This window comes from Narcine bancroftii, chromosome 1 (assembly GCF_036971445.1).
Source record: "Narcine bancroftii isolate sNarBan1 chromosome 1, sNarBan1.hap1, whole genome shotgun sequence".
NCBI lineage: Eukaryota > Metazoa > Chordata > Chondrichthyes > Torpediniformes > Narcinidae > Narcine > Narcine bancroftii.
The window spans coordinates 411,803,384-411,829,740 of record NC_091469.1 but is presented as its reverse complement, the minus strand read 5'-3'; the positions used below and the strand labels follow the sequence as shown (position 1 = coordinate 411,829,740).

The following is a 26,357-nucleotide window of genomic DNA, read 5'->3' as shown; positions in this document are numbered from 1 at the left end:
AAGGTTTAGAGGAGTATGGGTCAAATGCAGGCAAACGGGACTCAATGGTTGGCACGGACCAGTTGAGCTGAAGAATCTATTTCTGTGTTGTAGAACTCGATAACTTATCATAACCAAAGATGTTTTTGTTTTGATTTGCCTCCTTTTCCAGACATCATTGAGTCATCTGTCCCAAGCCATTGTGGGGAGTCATCCACATTTGTCAAACCTCACCCACTCCTGTAACCCAAACAGAGGCAGAAAGATAAAAATAGCAATGCTGATCAGCAACAGTAGCATGTGAACATACTGTATGCCACAGTTGGGTATTTACATACCTGATGAAATATGTCTTAATAAAATGAAAACTGCTTTACTGTTACTGAATGGAAAGAACACAACAGTTATTGGAAAAGATGTATTGATAGAAGATGCAATTAAAAAGTTAAAGCCATTTAAACAATACTCAGTAAAACTGAGAAAATCAAATTATACATCCCATTATATTGAAAGGTCAATAGTGAATCAAAATAATGAGGTACATCTGGAGCTTTATACATTAGTAGTGTAAGTACACTTGCAGTTAATAGTTTTGGGCACCACAGGACAGAAAGGATCTTGCAGCTATTCAAACTGCCTGCCTTCAATTCAGCCTTATCCTCAGTCATGATTTTATTACCGCTAGATCAGATAATTCCAGCCTTTTCCTGGCCACCCTTCATAAATAAGTTTGTTTGAAAGCTTTTGCTTGCATCTTAAGAATAAATGAAAAGAAAACAGCTTCAAAAAGCCAGGCAGCACCCATGGATAGAGAAACAATTCAGGTGAAAGACATTTTGTCTTTTGTAAATATTTCAGGTTTCCAACATCTGCATTTTTAATGTATTTTCACATTGGCGAAGCAGCAAGTTGCCCTTCTACTCCTAACTCGAATGAATTGAATCATACCAAGCATTCTCTCTTCTGAACTAATGATGAAAAGAAGGTTATTAATGATGAAGTAATTGATTATATTTGGGCCCAGGACACTTCTCTTAGGATGGTTAGTCCTTAAAAATCCATTCACCTCAGTTTCCTCTTGATGTCACACCTGATCAACTGCTACTTTAATGTCGTCTACAAAATGCATAGCATTTATTCTCTTCACCCACTTTGATGCTGGTAAACAATCCTAGTTCTTGACAATTTACCCGTTGCAAATGCATTTATGCAAGAGAACTTCACATTGTACATGGTCCCAATGCCATCATGTTGAGTAGCACTGGAGTCATCAAGCTGCACAGAACAGGCCCCTTGTTTTAACTTACATATGGTGACCAGGTTGGCATTCGGAGCTCATGCCATTTGTCTGCATTTGACCCATGTCCTTCTCAACCCTTCCTATCTGTACATCTGTGTCTGGGTATCTTTTTAATATTGAAATTGTACCCATTTCTTTAACTCTGGCAGTTCATTCCAGACATGGAGACCCTTTATATGTACAGCAGTTTAGTATCAATCTGGTATCAATCTCACTGATACCAGGTTGACTGAGCTTTTTTTAAAAAAAATCTGGAATTATCAGGGAAATTAAATTCCTCAGATGCCACATGTGACATTTGAATTTTCCCTGGTCACAACTTTTTCTCACTGCTTTCTTCAAATAGAAGGTTAGAAGCCCGAACACCATCATCTCCAGACTCAAGAACATTTTTTTTTCCCATAGCTATCAAACATTAACTTGTCACTCTAATCAGGGTCTTGCTCTGAAACCACAAAAGGATTGCCTGCATTATTGTTAAGTCAAATTTTTTACACGAGTGATTATCTATCTTTTATTTTGATTCATTGTCTCTTTTTAATTCAATTAATAATTAACTATCATAGCTGCTTCTTTTAGTTTCGTCGTTTTTTTGTGTTCAGCTGCTGCAAGTGAGAATTTCAGGGCATTGTACATGACAATAAATTCACTCTCATTATCATTATTAAATTATTTATCCAATACTTCTAACTATTAGACAATTAAATACTTATTGTCGAAAGGCTCATTATTTTAATGGAACACTGAAGTAATTTGAAACTTCTTTCTAGATTTTCTAGTGCAGTGATTCTCAGTCTTTTTCCTTCCACTCACATCCCACTTTAAATAATCCCCATGCCATCAGTGCTCAGGGATTAGTAAGGGATTGCTTGGATGGGAAGGTTGAGAACCACTGCTCTAGACCCAATTGTTGCTGAAATATTTTGCTTGAGAAAAATTGTCACTGCCCATTTCTTTTGGAGTTATGAAGCCGTGCACATAACGAGTCAATGAGGTATGATTAAAACAGTGGTTTTCAAATATTTTCTTTCCACCCACATCCTACCTTAAGCAATCACTTACTAATCACAGAGCACCTATGGCATAGGGAATACTTGAAGTGGGATGTGAGTGGAAAGATATAAGGTTTCAGAACTACTGTTCTCTAACAGATCCTCTATATGAGGACTATTATGAAGTGATTGGTCTTCCAAAGAGCATGTTGAACAGGTAATAAAATTTGATGCACATCTGACTCAGACATAGCATCAACTGCACAGCTCAGGCTGGGAATTTCTGGAGTTACAAGAAACAAACCAGGATGATTATAATAGCAACAATCACTCTGCTGGAAGAATACAGCAGGTTGAGCACCATCACTGGAAGAGATGTTGTAGTAGTCTTGATGAAGGGCTCTGACTCAAAACATCAGGAATTCTTTATCTCCAACTGATGTTGTTCGACCTGCTGAGTTCCTCCAGCAGAGTGCTTTTTTTCCTTCAAATTCCAGCAACCTCACTTTCTTGTGTCCCTGGTTGTTATAACATTCACTCAGGTAAAAAGATTATGTTTTCCCTTCCCAGCCCCAACACCTCCGTAATATTTACAATGTAGTATTTTTTATAAGCCTCCCATATGCAGTTCTGGTTTCTGCTCCTTCTCTGGGGTGTTCTCTCTGAGTGTGTTTCCTTCAAAAATTGCAGAGACTTGGAACACTTTATCAAGTTGCCAGCTAAATAATCTGCAGCAGGTTTTAATTCCTTTTCCTGGTTTGGAAAGAACAACACATGCCTATTAAGGTCCAAATTTATTATCATCAAGGATTTGTTTTGTGAAGCTCTCAAAATTATTATGGCTTGTTTGCTTTGTATCTGACAACTTTGAATCTAAAAATATCGAATATCATCTTGATTTTTGCTGTTTCATGTTAGGACCCTTTGAGGGTAATGTAAGTCAGAAGAAAGTTATTTCATTTCTTTATCAAAACTTCCCAGAAATATTCTAGGAATAATTAGTAAAAAATATATTGGTATCCTAGGTTTCCAAATCATTGTCCTGTTGTATCCCTGAAATTTGTAAAATTGTCTGCTCGCAAAATATATATCTAACGTTTCTGTTTTGAAGAATTTGGAGGAAATGTTTGTAAAACATTGGCAAGTCTGGAGTGAATTTGGCGACGGGTAAGATGCAGTTCAGTGTCCTGTTTTGGTTGCTGGAGAGACTTGTTAAGCAGGGAATAAAAGGATTGATAGAGCTGAACATTTGGCAGTTTAGAGTGAAAGAGATGTAAAACAATTGTCTTTCTTTGGCAATTCTGACAAAATCATTTTTTTTAACATTAATAGTAGATATTGGAGTGATATGTATTGAATTGATATAGACACTTACCTCTATCCTCTGGTACTGAGCCATTTATCTGGTTAACTTGTGGCAGTAGGTAGTGAGAGCAAGTTTGTTACTGTTACCAGTTTGCATGGTTGTCAGTTTCTTGAAGCAATGAGCAACCCAAATTATGGCCTTCATTTACATTCTCTGCTTAGTGTTCTTCCAGGTACCATATACAGGGTACTGAATTAATTGAAATAAGTTAAACAAACCAAACAGAAGAAGCGAAGAAGTCTTTTGGAATTTTCTTATCTTACAGTGCCAAATTTTAAAACATTATAATGCCACAGAATTTCATGGTTTATTGGTTATATAAACTAGATGTGAACTGAATGCACTTCACCACGGTTTAATCCTCATAGTTAGTCAACACCCAAACCAAATGATATGATTTTTATCACATTACTCTTTGCAGGGTCTTGCTTTATCAACATTTCAACAGTGATTTTGATTCCTACATAGTTTAATAGCATACAGATATTTGGGGATTTCTGAAATCTTGACAAATGCTACATAAATTGAAGTATTTTCTTTCTTTTTTTTTTCCAACTTTATTTATTTGTTCCACAAGGTTATTACATACAATTAAAAAAATACATATTATGAACAATAAAAAATTTTTATATATAAAAAAGAAGAACCCCCCCCCCCTCCCCCTCTCAGCCACCTCTCTTTAGGAGAGCCAAAGAGGAAAAATCAAATCAAGGTAAATTTAAATGTAAATATTCTGAATATAAAGACCACTTAATAAGAAAAAAAGAATAATTATCATGTTAAACATATGTAACTTTTTTCCATTACCAAACAAGTTTTCATCTCATTATGCCATCTATTAATATCAATCACTTTAGCAATTTTCCATATACATGCTATACATTTTTTTTGCTACAGATAAAGCTAAATATACAAAAGCAATCTGAAATTTGTCTAATCCTAAATCTTTCAAAGACTTCAACTCATCCAACAAAAATATTGTCGGGTCTAGAAGTATTTTGATCTTATATAAATATTCCAAAAACAATTGAATTGCTTTCCAAAAAGATTGTATATGTACACCTAACCAAACAGCATGAAAAAAAGTTCCAACCGAATTACCACATCTAAAACAAGAATCTGATTCACTAAAACCATATATTTTTTAAACTTTTCAGGTGTTAAATACAATTGATGTAAAAAATTATAATTAACCACTGCATAATGAACATTTATCAATCTAGTAACACGATCATGACAAATATCTAACCAGTCATCCTCAGAAAAAGTAAGATTAATATCCTTTTCCCATTTAATCTTAGATCTATTCCATCCCTTTTTTTCCATATTTTCCTGTAATATTTGGTACATCAATGAAATATATTCCTTCTTTTGTACAATCACAATAAAAGATTCAAATTTAGTCAATTTAGATAAAATCACATCTCTATCAAATATTTGTTTTACTAAGGATCGAAGTTGGTAATAAACGAATAAAGAATTCTCATTAAAACCAAAATCTTCCCTCATTTGATTAAAGGATAAAAATTTACCTTCTTTAAAACAATCCCCCAAGTTTTTTATGCCTTTAGATTTCCAATGTAATAAACATTGATTATACATTGAAAAAGGAATAAGTTGATTATTATATAACGGTGTTAAAGTCAATAATTTACCCTTAGAACCTATCATTCTATTTTTCCTCATCCATAACTTCATTAAATGTTTTAGTATAGGCACATTATATTGTTGTAATAAATTTAAATTCCACCGAAACAAAAATTGATGTATTTCAAATTCAAAAATATTCGCCATCTCAATTTTAGCCCAACTAGGGGGCCGTTCCAAATCCATTAATGAACTAATAAATTTAAATTGAGCTGCCTCATAATAACTTTGAAAATGTGGTAAATGTAATCCCCCTAATGCATATTTTCAAGTTAACTTGTTGTGTTGAAAGTTAACCACTGTGTTGAAAGTGTTTTATGGTAACTATCAGTTTCAATTCTTTGAGAGTGAGCATGAAGCAATGGTTTTTGCTAATTCATTACCAGATGTCAAAGAAGAAGTCCACCATTATCTCCTAAAAGAAAATCTGATGGACTTGGAAATGGGCAAAATGGCAGAAGTGGAAAGAACAGGAATGGAAAGAGCTCACCTACTTTTGAAATGAGTTCACCATCTGAACTGAAATCTCAAGTCTGATTTTTTTTGTAATATGTTAATATTTTTGATAACTTCTTTGTTAGTCATCAGTTACTAGTGGGTAATCCACACCCAATTTTTTAGGAAGTTACTACCTTTTGGTAGTTTTATTTGTTTTTTTTTCTCTTATTAACGAATATTATTTTTATTTGGAGGGCCTATATATTTTAATTTGAGGGTCCTATATAAAAAACAAATTTCTCTTTGTTATTATTAATTTTGTGATTATTTTTAGTATTTATTTTTAGTATATATCTAATTGTATTAGATATGTCAAATTTGAAATTTGCTACCTTTAATGTTCAGGGATTAAACAACCCAATTAAGCATAAGCGAGTTTTGGCTTATATTAAAAAGATGAAGATTGATATTGCTTTTTTACAGGAGACACATTTGAATGAAAAAGAAAGTATGAAATTGAAGAGGGACTGGGTTGGACATGTTTTTTTTCTTCATTTAACTCCAAAGTTAAGGGAGTAGCAATTTTGATACATAAAAATTTATCTTTTGAATTACAATCAATGGAAATGAATGCAGGACGTATTCTTAAATTGAATTGTAAGATTTTTAATGAATTTTGGACTTTACTTAACATTTATGCACCAAATGTGGATGATGAAGCATTTATTTCGGATGCATTTTTGCTTCTGGGACAAGTTAATGAAAATGTTCTGGTTGGAGGAGATTTTAACTGTGTTTTGGAACCTTTATTAGATAAATCTCCAAAAAATGTTAAAAAATCTAAAATGGCAATTCAAATTCGAGCTTTGATGAAAGATTTTAATTTAGTGGACATTTGGCGACATCTTAACCCAACAGAGAAGGATTTCTCTTTTTATTCATTTAGACATGAATCTTTTTCTAGAATTGATTTTTTTTAGTATCGGCACATTTACAGGGGAAAATATTGCAAACAGAATATAAAAATAGGATAATTTCAGATAATTCTTTGTTGTATTTTACTTACGAGAGTTCTGAAAAAGTTTGTGTAGCTTCTCGTTGGAGATTTAATACGATGTTGTTAAAAAAAGTGGAATTTATTGAATTTTTTTTTAAAAAATCAATTTCTTTTTGGACGAAATGTTAACTCCGTTCAGAGTAAATGGGATGCTATGAAAGCTTACTTGAGAGGTCAAATAATTAGTTTAACCTCAAAGGTTAAAAATAATTATTTGACCGAGAGCCAAGTATTTTCTTTCTCAGCAGCCTATAAAATTAAGGTCCGCTATTCACCCTATAAAGTGCAGACCTCTCCCTTAAATGATGCAAGCTGCCTTTAAATAGTGGTTGCTGCACACCAAGTAGGTGAGGTCCACCACCTTTCCATGAACCCTTTGAGGATCTTAATTCACATCAACGAATTTGGAATGTTTAAATGAGGCCCAATTACAAGAATGCATGGCTCCTGACAACTTCATCACTACTAGATGTCTTGTTAACCACTAATCATCAATAATATTTGTTTTTTTTTCCCCTATATAGGATAACAGGATTTTGTTTTGACCAGATTACAACTACAATGATTTAAATTCCTCACAGAGTATTTAAATATAACTTCTTGTTATTCACTGGTTGAGCGGGAGAAAGGGTCCTCTTTCCATTCTGGTTTTTTTTTTTCCGATCAGCTCATGAAATATTAAGATAGTCCTGATTATTATGAAATGCAATCAAAGTGGGTTTTTCACGATCACTTTTCTGACAGCACTCTTGCCTGTAGAATTGAAAATTGTGGGTGGTAAGTCAGTACCAATTATTAATCTAACCCAAAGCCACTGACTCTATATTTATTCTAAGGACCAACAATTTTTCATATACAGAAACCTTATCTGTAGGACATATATTGAAAAGTGCTATTGAAAAACAGGAAAGTAAACATCACTGAGAATATACTAGATTACAGAGAGTGGATTTAAAATGTAGTTTCTTGCTATATTAGTTTTAAAACATACTAGCGATAGATCTGGTTTTTACTTGGCTTTCCTTTCATGTTTCCTTTTCTTTTACTTTAGACAGCAATCAAGGGACAGCAACAATATCAAAAGTGACAACACTGGCATCAGCGAGTGATTGTGTAACAACAGAATCCATTTCTGGGACAGAGAAATCATTTACATCCAGTAGCTGTAGCTCAGCTCTTCCCAAGGAGACTGAAGAGGAAAAAGCTCAGCGGCTGCTTTACTGCTCTCTCTGCAAAGTAGCCGTGAACTCTGCCTCACAACTGGAAGCACACAACAGTGGTGAGATATGGGAATCAGTTTTCTTACGTCTAATCTTAGAATAAGACCAGTTTACTCAACTGCATTTGTAAGGAATAAAAACCACTTTCTTTCCATGCTGTGACCAAGCAATGGAAGAACATTTGCACAGCAAAGTAACTGTGTGTTCGGTGTGTGTCCATTCTAGAGTGTCCGTTCTCAACCTTTTTTTGGCTCTGTCCCTCCTCCAGGATTCTGCTCAAAGTTTATGGGCCACTCCTCTGTGAAACGGTCAAGTTTTTGTTTCTTCCGTGCTTCCACTGACTACATTTTTTTTAAATTAAAAAATTGTTGTGTGAGGTGAAAAGAGAACAAGGCTTTTACTTAAATGTGCTGTGGTCCCTGGGGTGGTGGGGGTGGGGGTGGGGGTGGGGGTGGCGGGGGACATATGGCCCAAGTTGAGAATAACTGTTCTGGAGCAGTGTTAATTGGATTTTCACATTCAGATCTCTGAATCACAATATATTTCAGGTTTCTTTGTCATGAATGGCATGGCAGAAGCATAAAATAGTACCCTTTATGCATGACAATATAGGAGTAAAATCCCTCATTTTATTTCTGTTTATTTTACTTGGTTGATTCTTGTCATCTTTCTTTCTCAATATCGTTTAGTTCCATATGATAACTCAATCCTACTGCTTAGTTGTAGTTGTTTCACTCTACCATGAGTTAGTTCATAACTGTGGTGAAATATCGGTTCCATCAGCTGGTGAGGGTCAGAAAGAGATTTGGTTCCATTCCATCTGTTAACTCATCTGAGTGTTAATGCTGTATGATTTTGGGGTATCAGGTTTATGTTGATTTAGATTGGTTCAATTATTTCACAATGGATCTGTAACAAAGTTTTTAACCAATTTCAGAACTCTGGTAATGATCTACCACATTTTTGTAGTGTTGGATTCTTATTTCTTGTGTGTCAATCATTTGTTAACTTACTACTTGGTCTTGTGAAGAATATATTTTGGTTGGGAAAGTGTCTTGCATATGTATGTTGATGCCATTCTATCTATCACTTTATAGGTGTCAATCCAGTATAAAGGTGATACATTTCTTAGTTTGTATTTCCCTAAACCCACATGCTGTATTTAATGATTCTAGATCCAAGCAGAACACCACCTTCAAGTGAGATGCCCTCTCTGATTGACAGTAATATTTTATCATTGACTGTATTTGATTTATATTTTTTGGACAGTCCTTGTTCAAAAAGCACGGATAACCCTATATCTTTGTCAGTCTTGATTCTAATTTTGCTAATAGATAATAGGTGCTGGAGTAGGCCATCGAGCTAGCAATGCCATTTATTTAGATCATGGCTGATCTTCCGCTATCAGTACCCTGTCCCTGTCCTCTCCACATAACCCTTAATTCCCCTGTCCGCAAGAACCTTATTTAACTCCCTCTTGAACTTATCCAGAGAACCCACCTCTACCACCCTCTGCGGCAAAGCATCCAACAGACCAACAACTCTCTGGGTAAAAAAAAAATTCTCATCTCTGTCCTGAAGGACCTTCCCTGTATTCTTAAACTATGGCCTCTAGTCCTAGTCTACCCCAACATCAGGAACAGGTAATCAATTTGGTGATGACCCATTGACCAGATTATGTATTTTCACACCTTCATGTCTCATTTTGTATATCCAGTGTTGAGTGAAAATGGAATGACTGCAGGTACAATTTTGTTTTTATGGCCTGTATTTCAGCATAAAGTCAAAGCCCCCGAAGAGTAATCTTTGCAGTCTTTCTTGCATTCTTCATAGTTTTTTTTTTCTCTTGCAAGTTTACTGCAGGAAATGATGATTAATTTCCACTTTTCCTGTCTTTCCCCTCTTCTACAAAGATAGTGAAATTTTATGAATCCTTATTCAGTTGTTAATTGCTCTCTTTCAACTATGGTGAATTTTGCTTCTGCCTGAGCCTGTGCTTCAGGTACATGTGCTAATCACATGCAATTTTTCACCAGGCCTGGTTCCAGACCTTCCGAAGAAACATCAATCATTTAATGGGCTTTTCTTTGCCCCTGAAGTGTAATGACAGGCTCTTTTGTTTAAATCTATTGCTGGAGTTATTTGAAACTTGATTCATGGAATTGTGACCATTGTTATTCATCATCCTCTTCCAGTATGTTCTGCTATGTTAGAAATGATATGATTTATGTATTGGATTAGCCCTAGGAAACTTTAATTCCTATTTTTTTTTCTTTAGTTCCTCAATCTCAGTGACAGCAGTGATTTTTTTTTTCTGCACTCAGTTTTGCTCATCTGGTGTCTGAAGAACCAGTGTTTGTGAACATTCAATCCGTGCCCAGCATTTTTGTTTTCCACTTTTTCCTCTTGAAGTTATTAACTGGATGTGCTATCATTCACTCCAAGGATCTAGTCATTGTCTGCAGGGCTTGCTGCTCTTCAACATCTCTAATGGTCTCATTTTATTTCTGCTGAACCTGCCCTATGCAAAGGTCATAAGATCGTCACTGGGATCTATGTTATGCAAGTAGTACTACGTGTTATCAACAGTTAATTCCTCATCAAATTTCACATTCCAATACCTATTTCTAGCATCACACCACCCTCTGCCAGTGCTGGTGAGATTTCGTCCAAGTTTTAAATTAAGTCCTTTTTGATCTCTTTTTTTTTAAATTTTTTATTTTTCACACTATGAACCATACTGACCAAAATACCTTTTTGATCACTTGATGTATTTCTGAGGCATTTCTTTACCCTAGTGGGTTCCCTCTCATAATAAAATAGATTCATTTTGTACATTTAATGCCTTTGGCTATTATTTTTTCTGCTTCTTCTTCACCTCAATTTGTACTTTACATGGGGGCTATGGTGCAATCAATGACCACTCACAGGCATGAAGCAGGTAGTTAAAGGCTTTATTGATCAGAAGATCCAGACATGCCTCTACATGCTGCTGGCTCATGACCAATGCACGTATGAGGAGGAGACTAAGGGTCTCAGCCTTTATTAGGGGATCTATGGGGAGGGGCTACAGGTACAGTAGGTGGGCCAGCCTGCCCAGCCCAGTGAGGACATGCCTGGACTTGCCCATAGTACTGTGTTCCACCACATTCACCCTTCCTTTTTTTGGATGAAGTCCGGCGGGGTGATGAGGGGCAATGTCCATCGGCATGGGTTTTGTAGTCCATACAGTTCAAAGGATCAACTACCCTGGGGGTTTTATTTGGCTCTGAGATTTCCGAAGTACTGCTGACTGTATCGTTGGTTCCAGTTGAACGGTGGCTTGGTTCGCTTGGCTGGGTGTTGGAGGGCTGAACAGTGTCTGTGTCTACCAGGTCCATAGGGGATGGGGAATTTGTTTGTAACAGTGGGGGGGGGGGGGGGGAACAATTCAGGGGACTGTGTTGGAGATGGGATCACTACTTCGCCTGTCAGGGTGATCCTTGGAGCTGACTGGTTGCTGCCTGGTGCACCTCCCATGCCGGGCCCCTGCTCATGCCAGGTCCTGGATGGACACTATATCATTCTATCTGTCCGGGTACCTTTCCAGCATGTGCAGGGTGTTCACATGCAGGAGATGCACTTCCTCAACTAGGAAGTCCACCTTGTGCATTCTAACATGCTGCCAGAGAAGTACCGGCTCTTGGGTTGTCAGCCAGACTGGCAGCACGGTTCCCGAGTCAGCCATTGGCCTCAAATGTGCATATGGCCAGTGTTTTGGGCGAATCAAGATTTGGTGGTGCGCTGACTTGTGGTCTATGGTAGAGAAGACCCTATATTTGGTGATCTCGTTCACCATATCAGCTATGTGGGGCAAAGGGTAGGCGTCCAGTAAGGTGAACGAGCTGATGGTCTGACTATTGTCTATCATCATTTGGTACTTCTCCCCACTCTTCATCACCACTACTTGCACCCTCCAGGGACTGCTACTCAGTTCTATTATGCCCTCCCCCAGCAACTGCTCCACCTCTGTCTTAATGAATTCCCTGTCCTCGGGGCTGTATTGCATGCTCTTAGTGACCACAGGTTTGCAGTCCAGGGTGAGGTTTTGGAACAGCGGAGGCGGAAGGACCCAGAGGGTGGCCAGGCTGCAGGTTGGGAGCCTGGCCCAGCATTCAGGTGAGTGATTGGGTCTCTTCAAGGGGTGGAGGGGTCTCTTGGAATTGGTTATTACTGACAGTGGTGGGGGGAGGGGGGGTGAAGGCCTGTCAAATTGCATCAGTACACCCTTAAGCTGGCACTGGAAATCCAGCCCCAGTATGACAGGTGTGCAGAGGTGGGGCATCACCAGCAGTCTGAAGTTCTTATAGTTTGTTCCCCCCACGGTTAGGGTCATAGTGCAACTCCCGCGGATTTCTGCATAGAGGGATTAGGAGGCTAGTGCTACCTTGCACTTGGCTGGGAACATGGTCAGGGAATAACATTCAGCTGTGCCTGGGTGTATGAAGCTCTCGGTGCTTCCCGTGTCAAACAGGCATCCAATGAAGTGGCCATTTATGTCAATGTCCATCATCGATCATCCCAGCTGGTGTGGTCTACTCTGGTCCAGCTTGATGGAGACCAATGCCTGCTCACAATGTGAGTCACTGCTGCTATGTCGTTGGGTCCTTTGCTGCCACGAATGCCACCCTGGAGATTGTGAAGATGACCACCCTCATGGATTGCATGCAGTGAAGTCTGGAAGTGAAGCCAGATATGACATCCCTCCGTGTCATCATGCCTTGGCCTAGACTTTCAGTTCTCAGCAATAAGAAATGATGACAGAAGTGGGTTGGCCCATGTTGATAATGTGGGTCGTGATTTGCATGCGGCACTGCTAGAGAGGGGCTTAGAACAACATACCCTGGCATAGCGTCCTTTCTACCGGTAGTTCGTGCAAGTTGCACTAAGGGCCGGCAGTACTTTTGTGGGTGTTTGCTTTGGCCGCAGTAGTTGCACTTTGTGTGCTCGGTGATAGCAGCAGCAGTCAGGGGCCCTGATTCCCAAGATGGCACCGCCTGTTCTCCTCAGCAGGGCCCGTAGAGTAGGTCTCCACCACTCGGGCCATCTGCCTAACTTCCTGTAGGGACCGATCGCCTTTCTCCAGGAGTCGTTCCAGAGTGGAATCCAGTGACTAGCCTGTCACTGATGAGCTCCTCCTGATAGGTTGCCACAGTCATGTCCTGGCACCCACAGTCTCATCCCAGCTCCTGCTTGGCCCTCATGAAATTGTCAACTGACTCACCCGGACCTTGGCATCAGGAGCCAAGCTGGAAGTGTGCATAAATTGCGTTTCTTGGGGTTTTGTATTGCTGTCAGAGTAGGACCACTGCCTCTTCGTATCCAGTGCAGTTGCGAATTAATTGGTACACTTAGTGGCCCACTGCTGCGAAGAGCAAGTTGTACCGATCACTATCGACAGTGAGATCGTGGTGCCTCAAGTAGACCTTCAATGTAGCCACATATCAAACTTTACGGAGGCCTCTGGATCTTTTAGATCGATCTCCAGCTCTGAATCTTTTAGACTTGAAGCAGGTAGTCAAAGGCTTTATTGATCAGAAGACCCAGACATGCCTCTACATGCTTCTGGCTCATGTCTAAGGCATGTATGAGGGAGGAGACTAGGGCTCTCAGCCTTTATTAGGGGATCGGCTACAGGTACAGAAGGTGGGTCAGCCTGCCCAGCCCAGTGAGAACTTGCCTGGATATGCCCACAGTACCGTACTCCACCACAAGGTTCACATCATGGATTTTACTTGGGAATCAACAATGATGCAAAATTTAGTCATCACAGCATCAGGTTGATTTATAAAAGTTGTTTGGATACATTTGTATTAAATGAATTTTGCTTCATATTGGAGTGAATTTCACAAGGGCATGTTCCTTCCTTATGTCCTCTTCTACTGAAATCAAATGTTAAAACCCAGTTCTGTGAGAGAATGTACAATTAACTTTGTTCATTTTGTGTGTCCCTCTTAATTAGCATAATTTAAACATTTTCTCTAAAGATACTGATGTTGGTATGTCATTGTATTGTTTTGGGTGTCTACCCGATGAAGGACTCAGGCACGATACATCCGCTGTCTTTTATTTTCTCTGGATGATGCGTGACCTGCTGAGCTTGTCCAGCACTACTTGTTTCGTTTCAAGGTCTTTTCTTTTGGATACTCATTCAGCTTTTTGGGAAGATCTATTGCATACCCAGCTGGATTTGAGAACACACTATAATAACATAGTGTTATGATATTATTTTTCTATCTATAACCAGTTTTAACTGATTGTGAGTTAATTTCTTAATTTTTCTTCAGATTTCAGTTTTCAGATTTATGGTCAAAATACATACATGACATCACATATAATCCTGAGATTCCTTTTTTTTTTACTGGCAGAATTACCATTTATTGATAGTGCAAAAGAAAATTGTACAGGATACATATGTAAACAAATAAAGAACTGTAAACAGATAACAATTGGAAACAAACTGTACAATATAGAAAGTATTTAATAAATCAATCAAGTGTATAAGTAAGAGTTCTTAAACAAGTCTCTGATTGAGTTTGTCATTGAGGAGTCTGATGATGGAGGGGTAGCAGCTGTTCCTGAACCTGGTGGTGCAAGTCTTGTGGCACCTATACCTCTTTCCTGATGGCAGCAGTGGGAACAGTGTGTGCTGGGTGGTGTGGAACCTTGAAGATTGCTGCTGCTCTCCAACGGCAGTGTTCCCTGTAGATGTTCTCAATAGTGGGGAGAGTTTTGCTTGTGATGTCTTAGGATGTGTCCACTATTATTTTCAAGGCTTTATGCTCAGGTGCATTGGTGTCCCCATACCAGACCACGATGCAGCCAGTCAACACACTTTCCACAATAGATCCGTAGAAATTTGCCTGGGTTTCTAGTGTCATACCAACTCTCCACCAACTCCTGAGGAGATAAAAGTGCTGATGTGCTTTCTTCACAATACCATTCATTTATTGGGTCCTGGAAAGGTACCCTAAGATAAAGACTCTCAAGAACTTAAATTTTCTCACCCTCTCCATTTCTGATCCCCCAATGATCACTGGATTGTCTACCTCTCGCTTTCCCTTGCTGAAGTCAATAATCAGCCACTTAGTTTTGGTAACATTGAGTGCAAGGTAGTTGGTGCACCATTTAGCCAAGCTTTCAATCTCCCTCATGTATGCTGGCTCATCACCTTTATTTATACCACCCACTACAGTGGATTGGTTGGCAAATTTGTAGAAGGTGCTATTAAGTAAGTAGAGCAGGGGGCTAAGAACACAACCTTTTGGTGCTCCTGTGTTGAAGAAAATTGTGGAGGAAATGTTTTTTCCATTCCTCACTGATTGTATTCTGGAGGTGAGGAAATCCATGATCCAATAACAGAGTGGGGTGTTGACTCCCATGTCTTGGAGTTTGCTGATCAGTTTTCATCTCCATGTATTGGGGATTTCATTTCTTTGATGCTTGCCACAACCAGTTTCACTGGATTTCCAGGGTTTCCAATATTTTGCTAGTATCATGTCTCTAATATGGATTTTATGGTCTTGTTTTGGATTGGTCTTTTCACTTTTGCTCTTTTTTCTTAGTTTGTTCTCACGATTTGCACTTTTTTTTCCTTCTGGTTGAGGTCACCAAATTGTCTCAAACTTGATTGTTTTCTATTGAGATTTATATGGTCATCCAGTTACACTGCATTATGTTCTTATAGCCTGGCTGTCATCTTTTTGTTTCTGCTAACTAACTGGATCAACTCTTTTCCATCCCTAGGACTGATCTGGAGGTTAGATATTTAAATGTTTAGCATCTTCACATCGCCTTCTGTGCTCTGGCTACAACAAAAATCTTGTGCTGCAGCAAGTGACCCCCTCCTTCTTTCATATCTGAGAGTTCTGAATCCCAAATAAGTTATTAGAACCATAGAACACTACGGCACAGAAAATAGGCCATTTGACCATTCTAGTCTGTGCTGAAAACATCATACCACTAATCCCACTGACCTGCACCCATTCCATAACCCTCCAGTCCTCTCCCATCCATGTATCTATCCAGTTTATTTTTTTAAATTTAAGAATGAGCCCTGATTTACCAAGTCAGATGGAAATTTGTTCCACACTCCCACCACTTCCTGAGAGAAAAAGATCTCCCTAATGTTCCACCTAAACTTTTCCCCTTTCACTCCAAAACCCTGTCCTCTTGTATTTATCTCTCGTAATCTAAGTGGAAAGAGCCTACTCACATTTACTCTATCTATATCTCTTATAATTTTGAAAACCTCTATCAAATCTTCCTTCATTCTTCTATGCTTCAAGGAATAAAGTCCTAACCTGTTTAATCTTTCCCTGAAACCCAACTCTTGAAGACCTGGAAACATCCTAATAAATTTTCTCTGCACTCTTTAAAGCTTCTTTATATTCTTCCTGTAGTTTGGTGACCAGAACTGCACACCATACTCCAAATTTGGCCTCACCAATGTCTTATACAACCTCATCATAAATCCCAACTCCTGTACTCAGTAATCTGATTTCTGAAGGCCAAGGTGCCAAAAGCTTTCTTTGCAACCCTGTCAGTCTACCTGAGATGTCATTTTCAGGGAATTATGAATCTGAATTCCCAGATAACTTTGTTCCTCTGCACTCCTCAATGCCCTACTGTTTACTGTAGATGTCCTACTTTGGTTTGTCCTTCCAAAATGCAGCACCTCTCATTTTTCTGCATTAAATTCCATCTGCCACTTTCTGTCCCATTTTTTCTAGTTTGTCCAGATCCCCCTGCAACCTTTGAAAGCCTTCCTTGCTGTTGATACCTCTAATCAACAAATTTGCTGATTTAATTTACCACATTATCATCCAGATCATTGATATAGACAACAAACAACAATGGTCCCAGCTCCAATCCCTGAGGGACACCACTTGACACAGGCCTCCAGTCTGAGAAATAATCATCCACTACCACTCTCTGTCTTCTCCCATTCAGCCAATTTTGAATCCAGTCTACAGCCTCTCCATGAATACATAGTGTCTGAATCTTCTGAACTGGCCTTCCATGTGGGACCTTGTCTAAGGCCTTACTAAAGTCCATGTAGACATCCATAGCCTTTCTTTCATCCACTTTCTTGGCAACTCCTTCCTTCCTTATACACTATCTTAATCTAATTTTTCATCCATTTCTCTAAATCTGCATTTACTGACTATGCCAGTAAATCTGCATATCCAAACTATGCCAGGAAATCATCGACATATTCATTTGGTCTCAGGCTTTGGAATTCATACTAATGGGTCTGGCAATGTGATCTGCTAAAATTTTCTGAGGATCTACTTGGGATTTTTATTTTTTGACTCATTTGTCAGTTCCATATTATAAACATCCAACCCTTTATATCTGACTTTCTCACTTTTTCTTTAACATTGAAGATGGTTTGTGGTGACATTTTCAGCATTTCTTTTCTGCTCTTTCTCTACAATGTTATTGACCTTTCTATTCATCATTGGTTGGAACTGTGCAAAAACACGCGGGCATCACCAATGTACATGCACCCATACACCAACACGTGTGCACGCATGCACGCATCTCTTCAAGGACAAATTATATTTACCTTCATATCACCAGAATCTAGTGTTGGTGGTGATTTACATTTTAATACACAACTCTGCCTTTTTGAAGCCAATGGCAGCAGCAATTTAAGCTGTCATTAAAGTATTGTAGTTAATGCATAATAGCAATAATTTTAGAGAGGGGGACTAAAAACACATGGTTTAATACACTTGCACGGTTCCTTGCTCATTAACCACTGCCAACACGTTTGTCCTGATTTCTACGCAATTGATTATTAATAACAATTCAGAACTCATATCTGTGGTTCCCATTATGTTTATTCTTCCACAGTGCTTGCCGGACATTGGCCATCAATGAATGATGCAGTTCAAGTACAAATTAAAATACTCACACCAAAACAACACTTCCTTACTCCAATCTGACAAGAATATAGCACTCGCTCAAGTGTGACAATATGGCTTCATCTATCACACGGATCAAAGTATGATAGAAAGGTTCTGATTGGAACTTATGACACATCTAGAAATCAGCACTGCTGAATTGTCAGTCCATTAGATCCTATGGCTGGTATTTCTCTTTCTCAGGGTACATTATAGATGGCCAGTCTATGTCCCATTTCCTGAAATTAATTTCAGTTGTCACAAAACCAGTGGAGCAAAGTGAAGATGCAGTTTTTGTGTCTTCTCCCAGACAGTGATGTGGTTCTCAGGTCTTTAAGCAACATTTTGTCACAGAGGCAGAACAATGAGTGGCAGCCAGCCACAGTCTGTGAGATATTGCAATTCTAACCCATATGAGGTTCATCGGGCAGAATATACTGTAGGACTTGCTGTTTCTTTTACTCCTTACTGGCCGAAAATACACAGTCAATGCAGATCGGGATCTAATCAGGCATCTTCTGATCTTTATGGTACTGTGATACAGCACCTGGTGCAAATATTCATTCCTCTGACATTAGAAGAATTCCAGCTATCTTTATACAGTTCCCTGAAGGCCTAAGTCTGTGCTTTGACTAATAGCACTCTAAACCATTTGTTTTTAATTCCACTCCAAAAGAAATGTCATTGTAGTTACCCACTGTTTGCATATTTAAAGATGGCTTGATTTGCTGCTATTTCTCTCAAAGTTCAAATTTGTAGCTTAAAGTATAAGGGATGGGAAACTGGTTGGATTTGATTCACTTTAATAGAAGAGACAATATCCACATGTGATTTTATCAGAATTATTAGAGCAGTGCGTGAGTGGTAGAACCTGAGGAGAGATGATGAGCATGTGGGGAGAAAAGGCTTCGGGAAAATGAGTGGGTATGGAATTGCCCTCTCGGCACAGAGAAGAAATATAGAATATATTGAAAATATCAATTTTCTGATAGATTATGGCTGACTTTTGTCTGGCTCTGGAGTGGTGTAGGGAGTAACTCAGTAATACCATGACCATTATATTAAAGTAAAATATTAAATCCAGACAGATAATAATTCACAAAAACAATCCCAAATCTGTCAATGTTGCAAAGTCCCCTTCTCAAGCACTAGGTGGCTGGTTTTTAGTTTGGGGGCTGCCCTCAGATCACCCAAGCTGCAACGTAACGTATTCATCTTCATTAAATCCTACTCATAGTTAATACGAGATTCATACATCAAAGCCCCTAAATACAGCCTGTCCATTGGCAGGGCAGACCAATCATTGAGATTGGCATAATGTAGAGCTGGCAAATGGGAAGAGTCATGGGAGCCCTTGGTTCTAACCTAGGGTGCAAAGGTTGGGATGTTATGGTAAAGTTGTATAAGACATTAGTGAGGCCAACTTTGGAGTGCAGTTTTGGTCACCTAAACTACAGAAAAGATATCAATAAGATGGAAAGAGTTCAAAGAAGATTTACTAGGATGTTGTCTGGACTTCAGGAACTGAGTTACAGGGAAAAGTTAAATGGGTTAGGACTTAATTCCCTGGAGCATGGAAGAATGAGGTGAGATTTAATATTTAAAATTATGTTGGGGGGGGGGGATATAGACAAGAGTGAATGTATAAAGATATTTTCCACTAGGGTGGTTGAGATGCAAACCAGAGGACGTGGGTAAGAGTGAAATGGGAAATATTTATGGGGAACAGGAGGGGGACTTCTTCACACATGAAGTAATGGGTGTGGAATGAACTGCCAGCTGAAGTGGTGAATACAGGCTCAATTTTAACATTTAAGAAGATTTTGGACAGGTACCTGGATGGGAGAGCTATGGAGGTCTATGGACTGGCAAACAAAAAAGGTTTGGCACAGACTAGAAGGGCTGAAGGATCCTGTTTCTCTGATGTATTGCTCTATGGTCCTAGGTCTTTTGGCTTCATGTCAAATGCAAACAAGGAAAGTTCCTTTATATTAGGCCTAACTGTACTCTATTGAATTGGTGCTAAGCCATGTTGAGGAACACTGGAAAGAAGCACTAAAAGTAGCAAAAGCACAGAGCGTGCTGTGAAAGGGGAACTTCCAAAAGTCCCATCACCAAGAATTGTTTGTTGGCACCACAACTACCAGAGCATAGCTGCCAGATTGGGTCTGCAACAGGTAGTGTCCATAATCATGAGCGAAGAACCTAAGAGACCTTTGATTTATCATTGATTTATCTGTAACAGTTGCACCTGCCTATGGTAGCATTGGTATAAATGACCATCATATTAGCTGTTGTGAATAAAAGTGCTATCTTCATACTGAAGACATTCACCATCTCACTTGATACTCCAACAGTGCTGAATATGATAGACTCAGAACAGATTTCTCAAATAAAAACTGGCATTCACAAATGACTATGGACCATCAGCTGCAAAAACATGCACACAGGAACCTCATTCACCATGGCTTCAGTTTTTCACCCTCTGTTCGAGTTTCAAGAGGTTTTGTTATACTCCATGGCCATTAACCATGTGTCTCTTCAACAGTTTGTGTTGAATTACCACTTTGAATTGTGATCTTCTCATTTATATTTCCAATCTGAGGCACTTCCATGAGGGGGAAAATTGATTGGCACATGAAAAACTGGATAATGGTGGAACACCAATCATCTTTTCAGAGATGGTTCTGCACACATATATTAATGAGAGGATCCCATGGAGTATCACATCAATGGGAACAAATCAGGAAGGTTATGTCCAGGCCACAACTGCTGGCAAGTAATCTTTTATGTTGCTGTAAATTTAGAATTGGGAGGGATTTTCTGGCTGAGGTCAGGAGAGGCAGTTCTGCACCAGCAGGATTGGCCTTTGGCTCTTGCCTGCTGTGAGCTGAGTCCACAAATATATGGAGGCCTATTGACTGAGCTGTAACTTTAGAGTGCTTTGTGATCAATTTAACAAGTGTGCAAGCTGTGAGACCTAATGCATATCGAGAAATAAATCTTTGTTTCCCAAAACAAAAGTGTTGTTAAACTGAGATGCTGCTTTTAGTAATTTGCAGATTTATAATGCAATTCCTTTCTTTCTTTATAACATTTACTCTCCTATTATCCAAGCAGTAGGCAGTCTACCTGGTTGAACTTAACTGCATGGAGATTATTAATAACCACTTACATCACAGCCATTCTTGTTGCTTGTGCCCTTCGTCAATTGTGCTTTTCTGAATACTTATTCAAATAAATAGCTCAGGTCACCTTGGAAAATGGAAATAAGTTGACCACAAATTTATGTCTGGTCCTAATGGTTCGCTGAAGTGTTAATGAGTGATGCGCCAATGACTGGCACTGGAGTGAACCATTGTTTGCCCAATGCTCACAAAAGATGCTGCAGAGAATATAAATAAAAATGCTTCTGATCAGGACTGGGGTCTATAATTGAAAAGGGTGAATCGTAGTGGTCAAGGTGGCTGGTATACAAGGGGGAGAAGTTGACCAGGCATTGGTGTCTTCAGTGTGAGAATGGTGAAGGGAAATTTTGAGTGGTTATTAGAGGCTGATCTCCAGTGCCCTTTGCAAGTTCCCCTTTAATTAATTACTACAGTTAGTTGATACGATTGTTCCAGAAGTCCCAACAACTAGTACATCTTAGAACAAAACAACAAAATTTTGTCACTGCGGAAGTTCAAAGATTTCTACTCAGGTACTGTAAGTAATTAGGAAAACCAACAATTTTATCATCTATTGCTAGCAGAACTGAATAATAAGTACTGTATAATATGATTTCTCTGGAGAAGATAGTCAAATGCAGTAAATATGTATAATATTTTGAAATCCTATGTCAGTGCTAGTTTGTCATCCACAGATTAAAATTCAGCTTGAGCGACCTGCTGAAACTGATTGAATGTTGAGAAAGGAAATGTAAAATATTGCAAATGATTTTAATCTAAAAGGTACGAAGTAGATAATGAATCACACCTCAGACACCATTAGTGGTTAAGAAAAAGGACAATAATTCAGAAAATGATTAAAATATATGATTTTCTCTGAGTAAAAATAAAATATTTTTAACAAATCATGGGATATTTTCTGTATTTATCTTTCTGACAGAATAAATAAAAATACTTCTATTCATTGAAGTTTGTCGATCAAATGATTGAATGAGGTAGATATAATCAATCAGTTAGTCCATTAAATTCATCCAGTTCAAACATCCCTCTGTAAATCTGAATGTGGCTGAGTACAAGGGCTAAAGCTTACTTCTTTTCCCAACGCAGTTTACTGAAAATTTGTTAGAAACTTTCATTTATGTTTGTAGATAAGTAATAAGAGAATGGGAAGGACAGTTTAATGATATCATTATATGGAGTGAATAAAAAATCCTTTTCTCCATTCTATTTTTGCAGATTTAACATGACTGTTTTCGTTTCCCACCACTGTATTAGACTTGCTTATATCTTGTTTCTCCAACTCAATTAGAAATCCTCTCATAGTTCCTGTATCCAGAAAACTTGGTCTTTCGACCTTGACTTTTATTCTTTCTTCATACTAAGATTGACCTTTGTGGCACTCCTTAAAAACTATGATTAATTTTCCTCTGAACCTCATCGAATCCTCCTCCTGAGAACCAGCTTGTCCATTATTGCCACATTACTCCGGTCTGCTCCCAACCCATCTCACCAGTCCTTTTGCGCACAGTGGAAAGACTTCACGTTCCTCAGACAATATTTCGTGTTTTCAATAGTGCTGTCAAGACCCTTCTTAAACAGCTCACTGTTGATTGTTGCATTCTTCATAACAATTGTACTATTTCTGTTTCAGTGCCTCTTGAAACCTTTACTTCTGCATTTCAAACGCCAGGTCCACCACTGCTTGCCTGAATCCAAGCCAGAAAACCAAAAATAATATTAACAGAATTATCCTAGCAACCCGAGTGCATTATATTTCCCTGTCCTTTAACTTTCTGCAGTAAACAATGCCTCAGCAGTCCTCTCCTGCTTGCTTACCCTCTTCATCGTTCTTCAGTCAATGTGACCCATACTTCTCCTGAACTGCTTCACCACCTGCCTTGCATTACAAAGACTCTGCCCATTTCTCAGCTATTATCAGCAATGAGCCAGGCCAGCTTTCATTTATAAATTCATAATTCCCAGCTGTATACTGCCAAAATTGATTCAACGCCTTTTTTACACCACTTGAACAAGCTAAAATCAGGTTATAAATTACCCCACACCATTTTTAACAATCTATTCATTAAGTGCAATATGATCAGTACACATTTGGTACACATGTGATAGTGTCAACAGGGATTCCAGGATCCACCATTAAAATTGATTGTGAAACAATTCTCTTCGACAGGATCAAAGCACAAAACTATGCTGGAAGCCCGAAATGGTGGGGGTCCAATTAAGGCATTTCCCAGACCAGGAGTCAAAAGCAAAACATCCACCAACAAAGGAGTTACTACCGGCCTGCAGAATAAAACCTTTCACTGTGAAATCTGTGACGTGCACGTCAATTCAGAAACACAACTCAAACAGGTTAGACCTCTGAATGTAATTTACGCTACAAGAATTGTGTTCTTGCCCATATCATCACACCCACATCCTTTTCAAGATGTTTATTTAATATTTTAATTAATTTCAGCACATAAGCAGCAGAAGGCACAAGGACAGAGCTGCAGGAAAACCTCCAAAACCGAAGTACAGTCCATACAATAAGCTCCAAAGGGGTACCAATGCACTTGCGGTAAGTGAATACATAAACACGCTGAGCTTGGATACCTACGGTATATGTAAATTTCTTAATTGGAGAGTGATTATAATATTCTCAATGGCTCCTCAAATCTTAAAGGAGATCCTCACAGTTTTCTTGCAATATCTTCACAAATTGAGATATGCTGGTATGAAATACTGGAGGGTAGGAGCAGTTATTTTTCATAGCTATCCAGTGACATCAACCAAAGACAAATTTCACCCCTCAAACTTCCCCATTGAAAATCCACAGCTGGAAGAACTCAATGGGTCAAGAATCAATCTCTGGATGCAAACCAATAGTCAATGTTACAGGTCAAGAACTGCATTAGAACTGACAGAAAAACTGTGAAGTGGGTCAGCAGAAGAGGGCAGCTGTGGCAATGTTAACTGCAGAAAGTTAAAGGGCAGGGAAAGATAGTGCACACAGGTTGTCAGAATAATTCCATTAATATTATTTTCTGTAATCAGTACAGAAGAACTCCTGGTATCCGGCACCAATGGAGAGTGGTAGATGCTGGATAAGTGAATTTTCTGGTTGCTTGAGATTGTGTGTTGAATGATCGGCGAATTAATGGTGAAACGCCCCAATTTTAAACCTGTATTTTTTACCTATTTATTTTCTGCAATTTCTTTTTGCCTGTTGATTGAGTTGCTTGAATTCCAGATAACAAGGGTTTTACTGTATATAGAAGTGAAAGGCATGGGTGAGTCAAAGATAGGCAGAACCAGATAAGGGGAAATGATGGGCAAAGGGGAGGGGAAGGGTAAAGACAAGAGTTAGTAGGTGATAACTAGAACCAGGTTAGTAGGTGATAAGTAGAACCAGGTAAGGAAAGAAAAATGGACAGATGGAACTAGATGGGGATGGAACAGGAAAAGTGAATCACAGGAGGATGTAGGTATGTGGGTGATGGATGGATGAAACCAGGTTGGGGGTAGCAAGGGTAGGTTGATATCAAGGTAACTGAGGAGGAGGGATGGAAAAGTTTAGAAAAGAGAGAAACCTTTGGTGGACTGCTGGGAGTGTGAAAGGATTCAGGGGGAATTGGGTTAAGAATATGAAGTGCTGTCTTCTAGTTCGCATTGGCCTCACTGTGGCAGGGAGGAGGTCTAGGACAGATGGGTTAATGTGGAATTGGAAAGGAAATTGAAATGGTATAACACTGGAAGTTCACAAAGGCTGTTGCAGAGAGCGCACAGATGTTCTGCAAAACAGTTGCTAGTCCATCCTAGTCTATGCTTTGTCTCTGCATATAGAGGAGGCCAGATCAGGGCACTGAATGCAACAAACCAGGTTGAATGAGGTGCATTTCAATCTCTGGCTCACCTAGAGAATATGAGGGTGGAGGTACAGAGAGGTGTAGTTCATCTGTTAGTTCCAGGGAAAAGTACCAGGGAATGTGGAGAGGTGGATGGGTAGGGATATGTGGACCAGACAGTCAAGGAGAGAGTGGTACAGTGGAAAGCAGAAATGAGGAGGGGAAAAGAGGAGGAGATGTGTCTGGATGTGGGATCCACTTAGAACTGGCAGAAGTTGGAAATGGTTAGACGTGGAGGCTAGTTGGGTGAATGATGAGAACTCTGCCTTAGTTCTATCTGGGAGAGGGCTCCTTCCATCTTTTGAATGCTTCCACCTATCACCCATGTGCCTTTGTCTCCCAACTCTTCCCTCTCCTACTTATCCCAGCTCCATCTACCCATCATCCTTCACCCTCCTCAGTCCACCTATTACTTCATGACCCCTGACTCACCCTTCCACTCTCTTCTTGAAACTGCCTATCTTCCCTCTCTACTCTCAGTCCTGATGCAGGGTCTCAGCCCAAAACATTGACAATTTTTTTTCCACTGTGGATGTTGCTACCTCCACCACAATATTACTCTGGCACATTGTTCTTTTGCTCCACATTCTAAAATCTTCAATCTCTTGTGTATCCAAACCCACTTTTGAGGTAATTGGACATTATAGATTTCACCAAAGACAAAGAATACATTTCAAGTGTCGGCCCCTTAAATTGCACTGTTTCAGTGGAAACAGGGTTAGTAAAAGCAGGTTGTCTGAGAGTAAATGAGAACTGTTGTTACCCAGACCAGTAAAGTCAAAATTTCCACTTGTATGTTGTCATTGATGTATACAGCCAAGTGCCTAGCCCTATTCCTCAGTTAAATTTTTGCAGGCTTGGAAATTGGCATAGCTAATACGATGTCCATGTTATTAGTCAAGTAACAAAGTTTAACAGGGTTCAAATTCAACCTGGCAGCTGGCAATTTACATTTTACTGATGTTGCTCTCCGTGATCATGAAACATCTGAATGGCATTCATAAGCATATCAGGTTTACTAATATCTTTTGGGAATGGGGTCTCTTATTCTTAACCAGACTGACCTTTCTGTGGTTGAATTTGATCTGCTTTCTGCACTGGTGCAGTGAGTTATTCAGTTATGCCAAAACTGTGCAACGAAGCACAATAAAAGTACAGCTAAATGATTATCTGTATTGATCTCAGCACTTCAGACGTGATAGATCCTACAAAGTCCTTCTCACAAATTTGAGTGGATGGTATGGAATTTGGAGATTAAGTCCACAAAGTATCATGGTAACAGGACAGCCATTGAAAGGAAAGGAGACCTCTTGCTGATCACAGCCTGCCTCCTCCT

The 26,357-nt window shown here is 39.0% G+C and overlaps 1 protein-coding gene across 5 annotated transcripts in view; it reads left to right on the top strand.

Annotated features, from left to right (window-relative positions):
* LOC138751545 (zinc finger protein 385D-like) overlaps positions 1–26,357 on the top strand; it is a 423,580-nt gene that overhangs the window by 390,054 nt on the left and 7,169 nt on the right. For all 5 annotated transcript variants that reach the window (XM_069913960.1, XM_069913959.1, XM_069913962.1 and 2 more), the window contains 3 exons: positions 7,831–8,058; positions 23,305–23,486; positions 23,593–23,694. In XM_069913960.1, the coding sequence (XP_069770061.1) occupies positions 7,831–8,058; positions 23,305–23,486; positions 23,593–23,694 (512 nt within the window). The remainder of the gene's footprint in view (positions 1–7,830; positions 8,059–23,304; positions 23,487–23,592; positions 23,695–26,357) is intronic.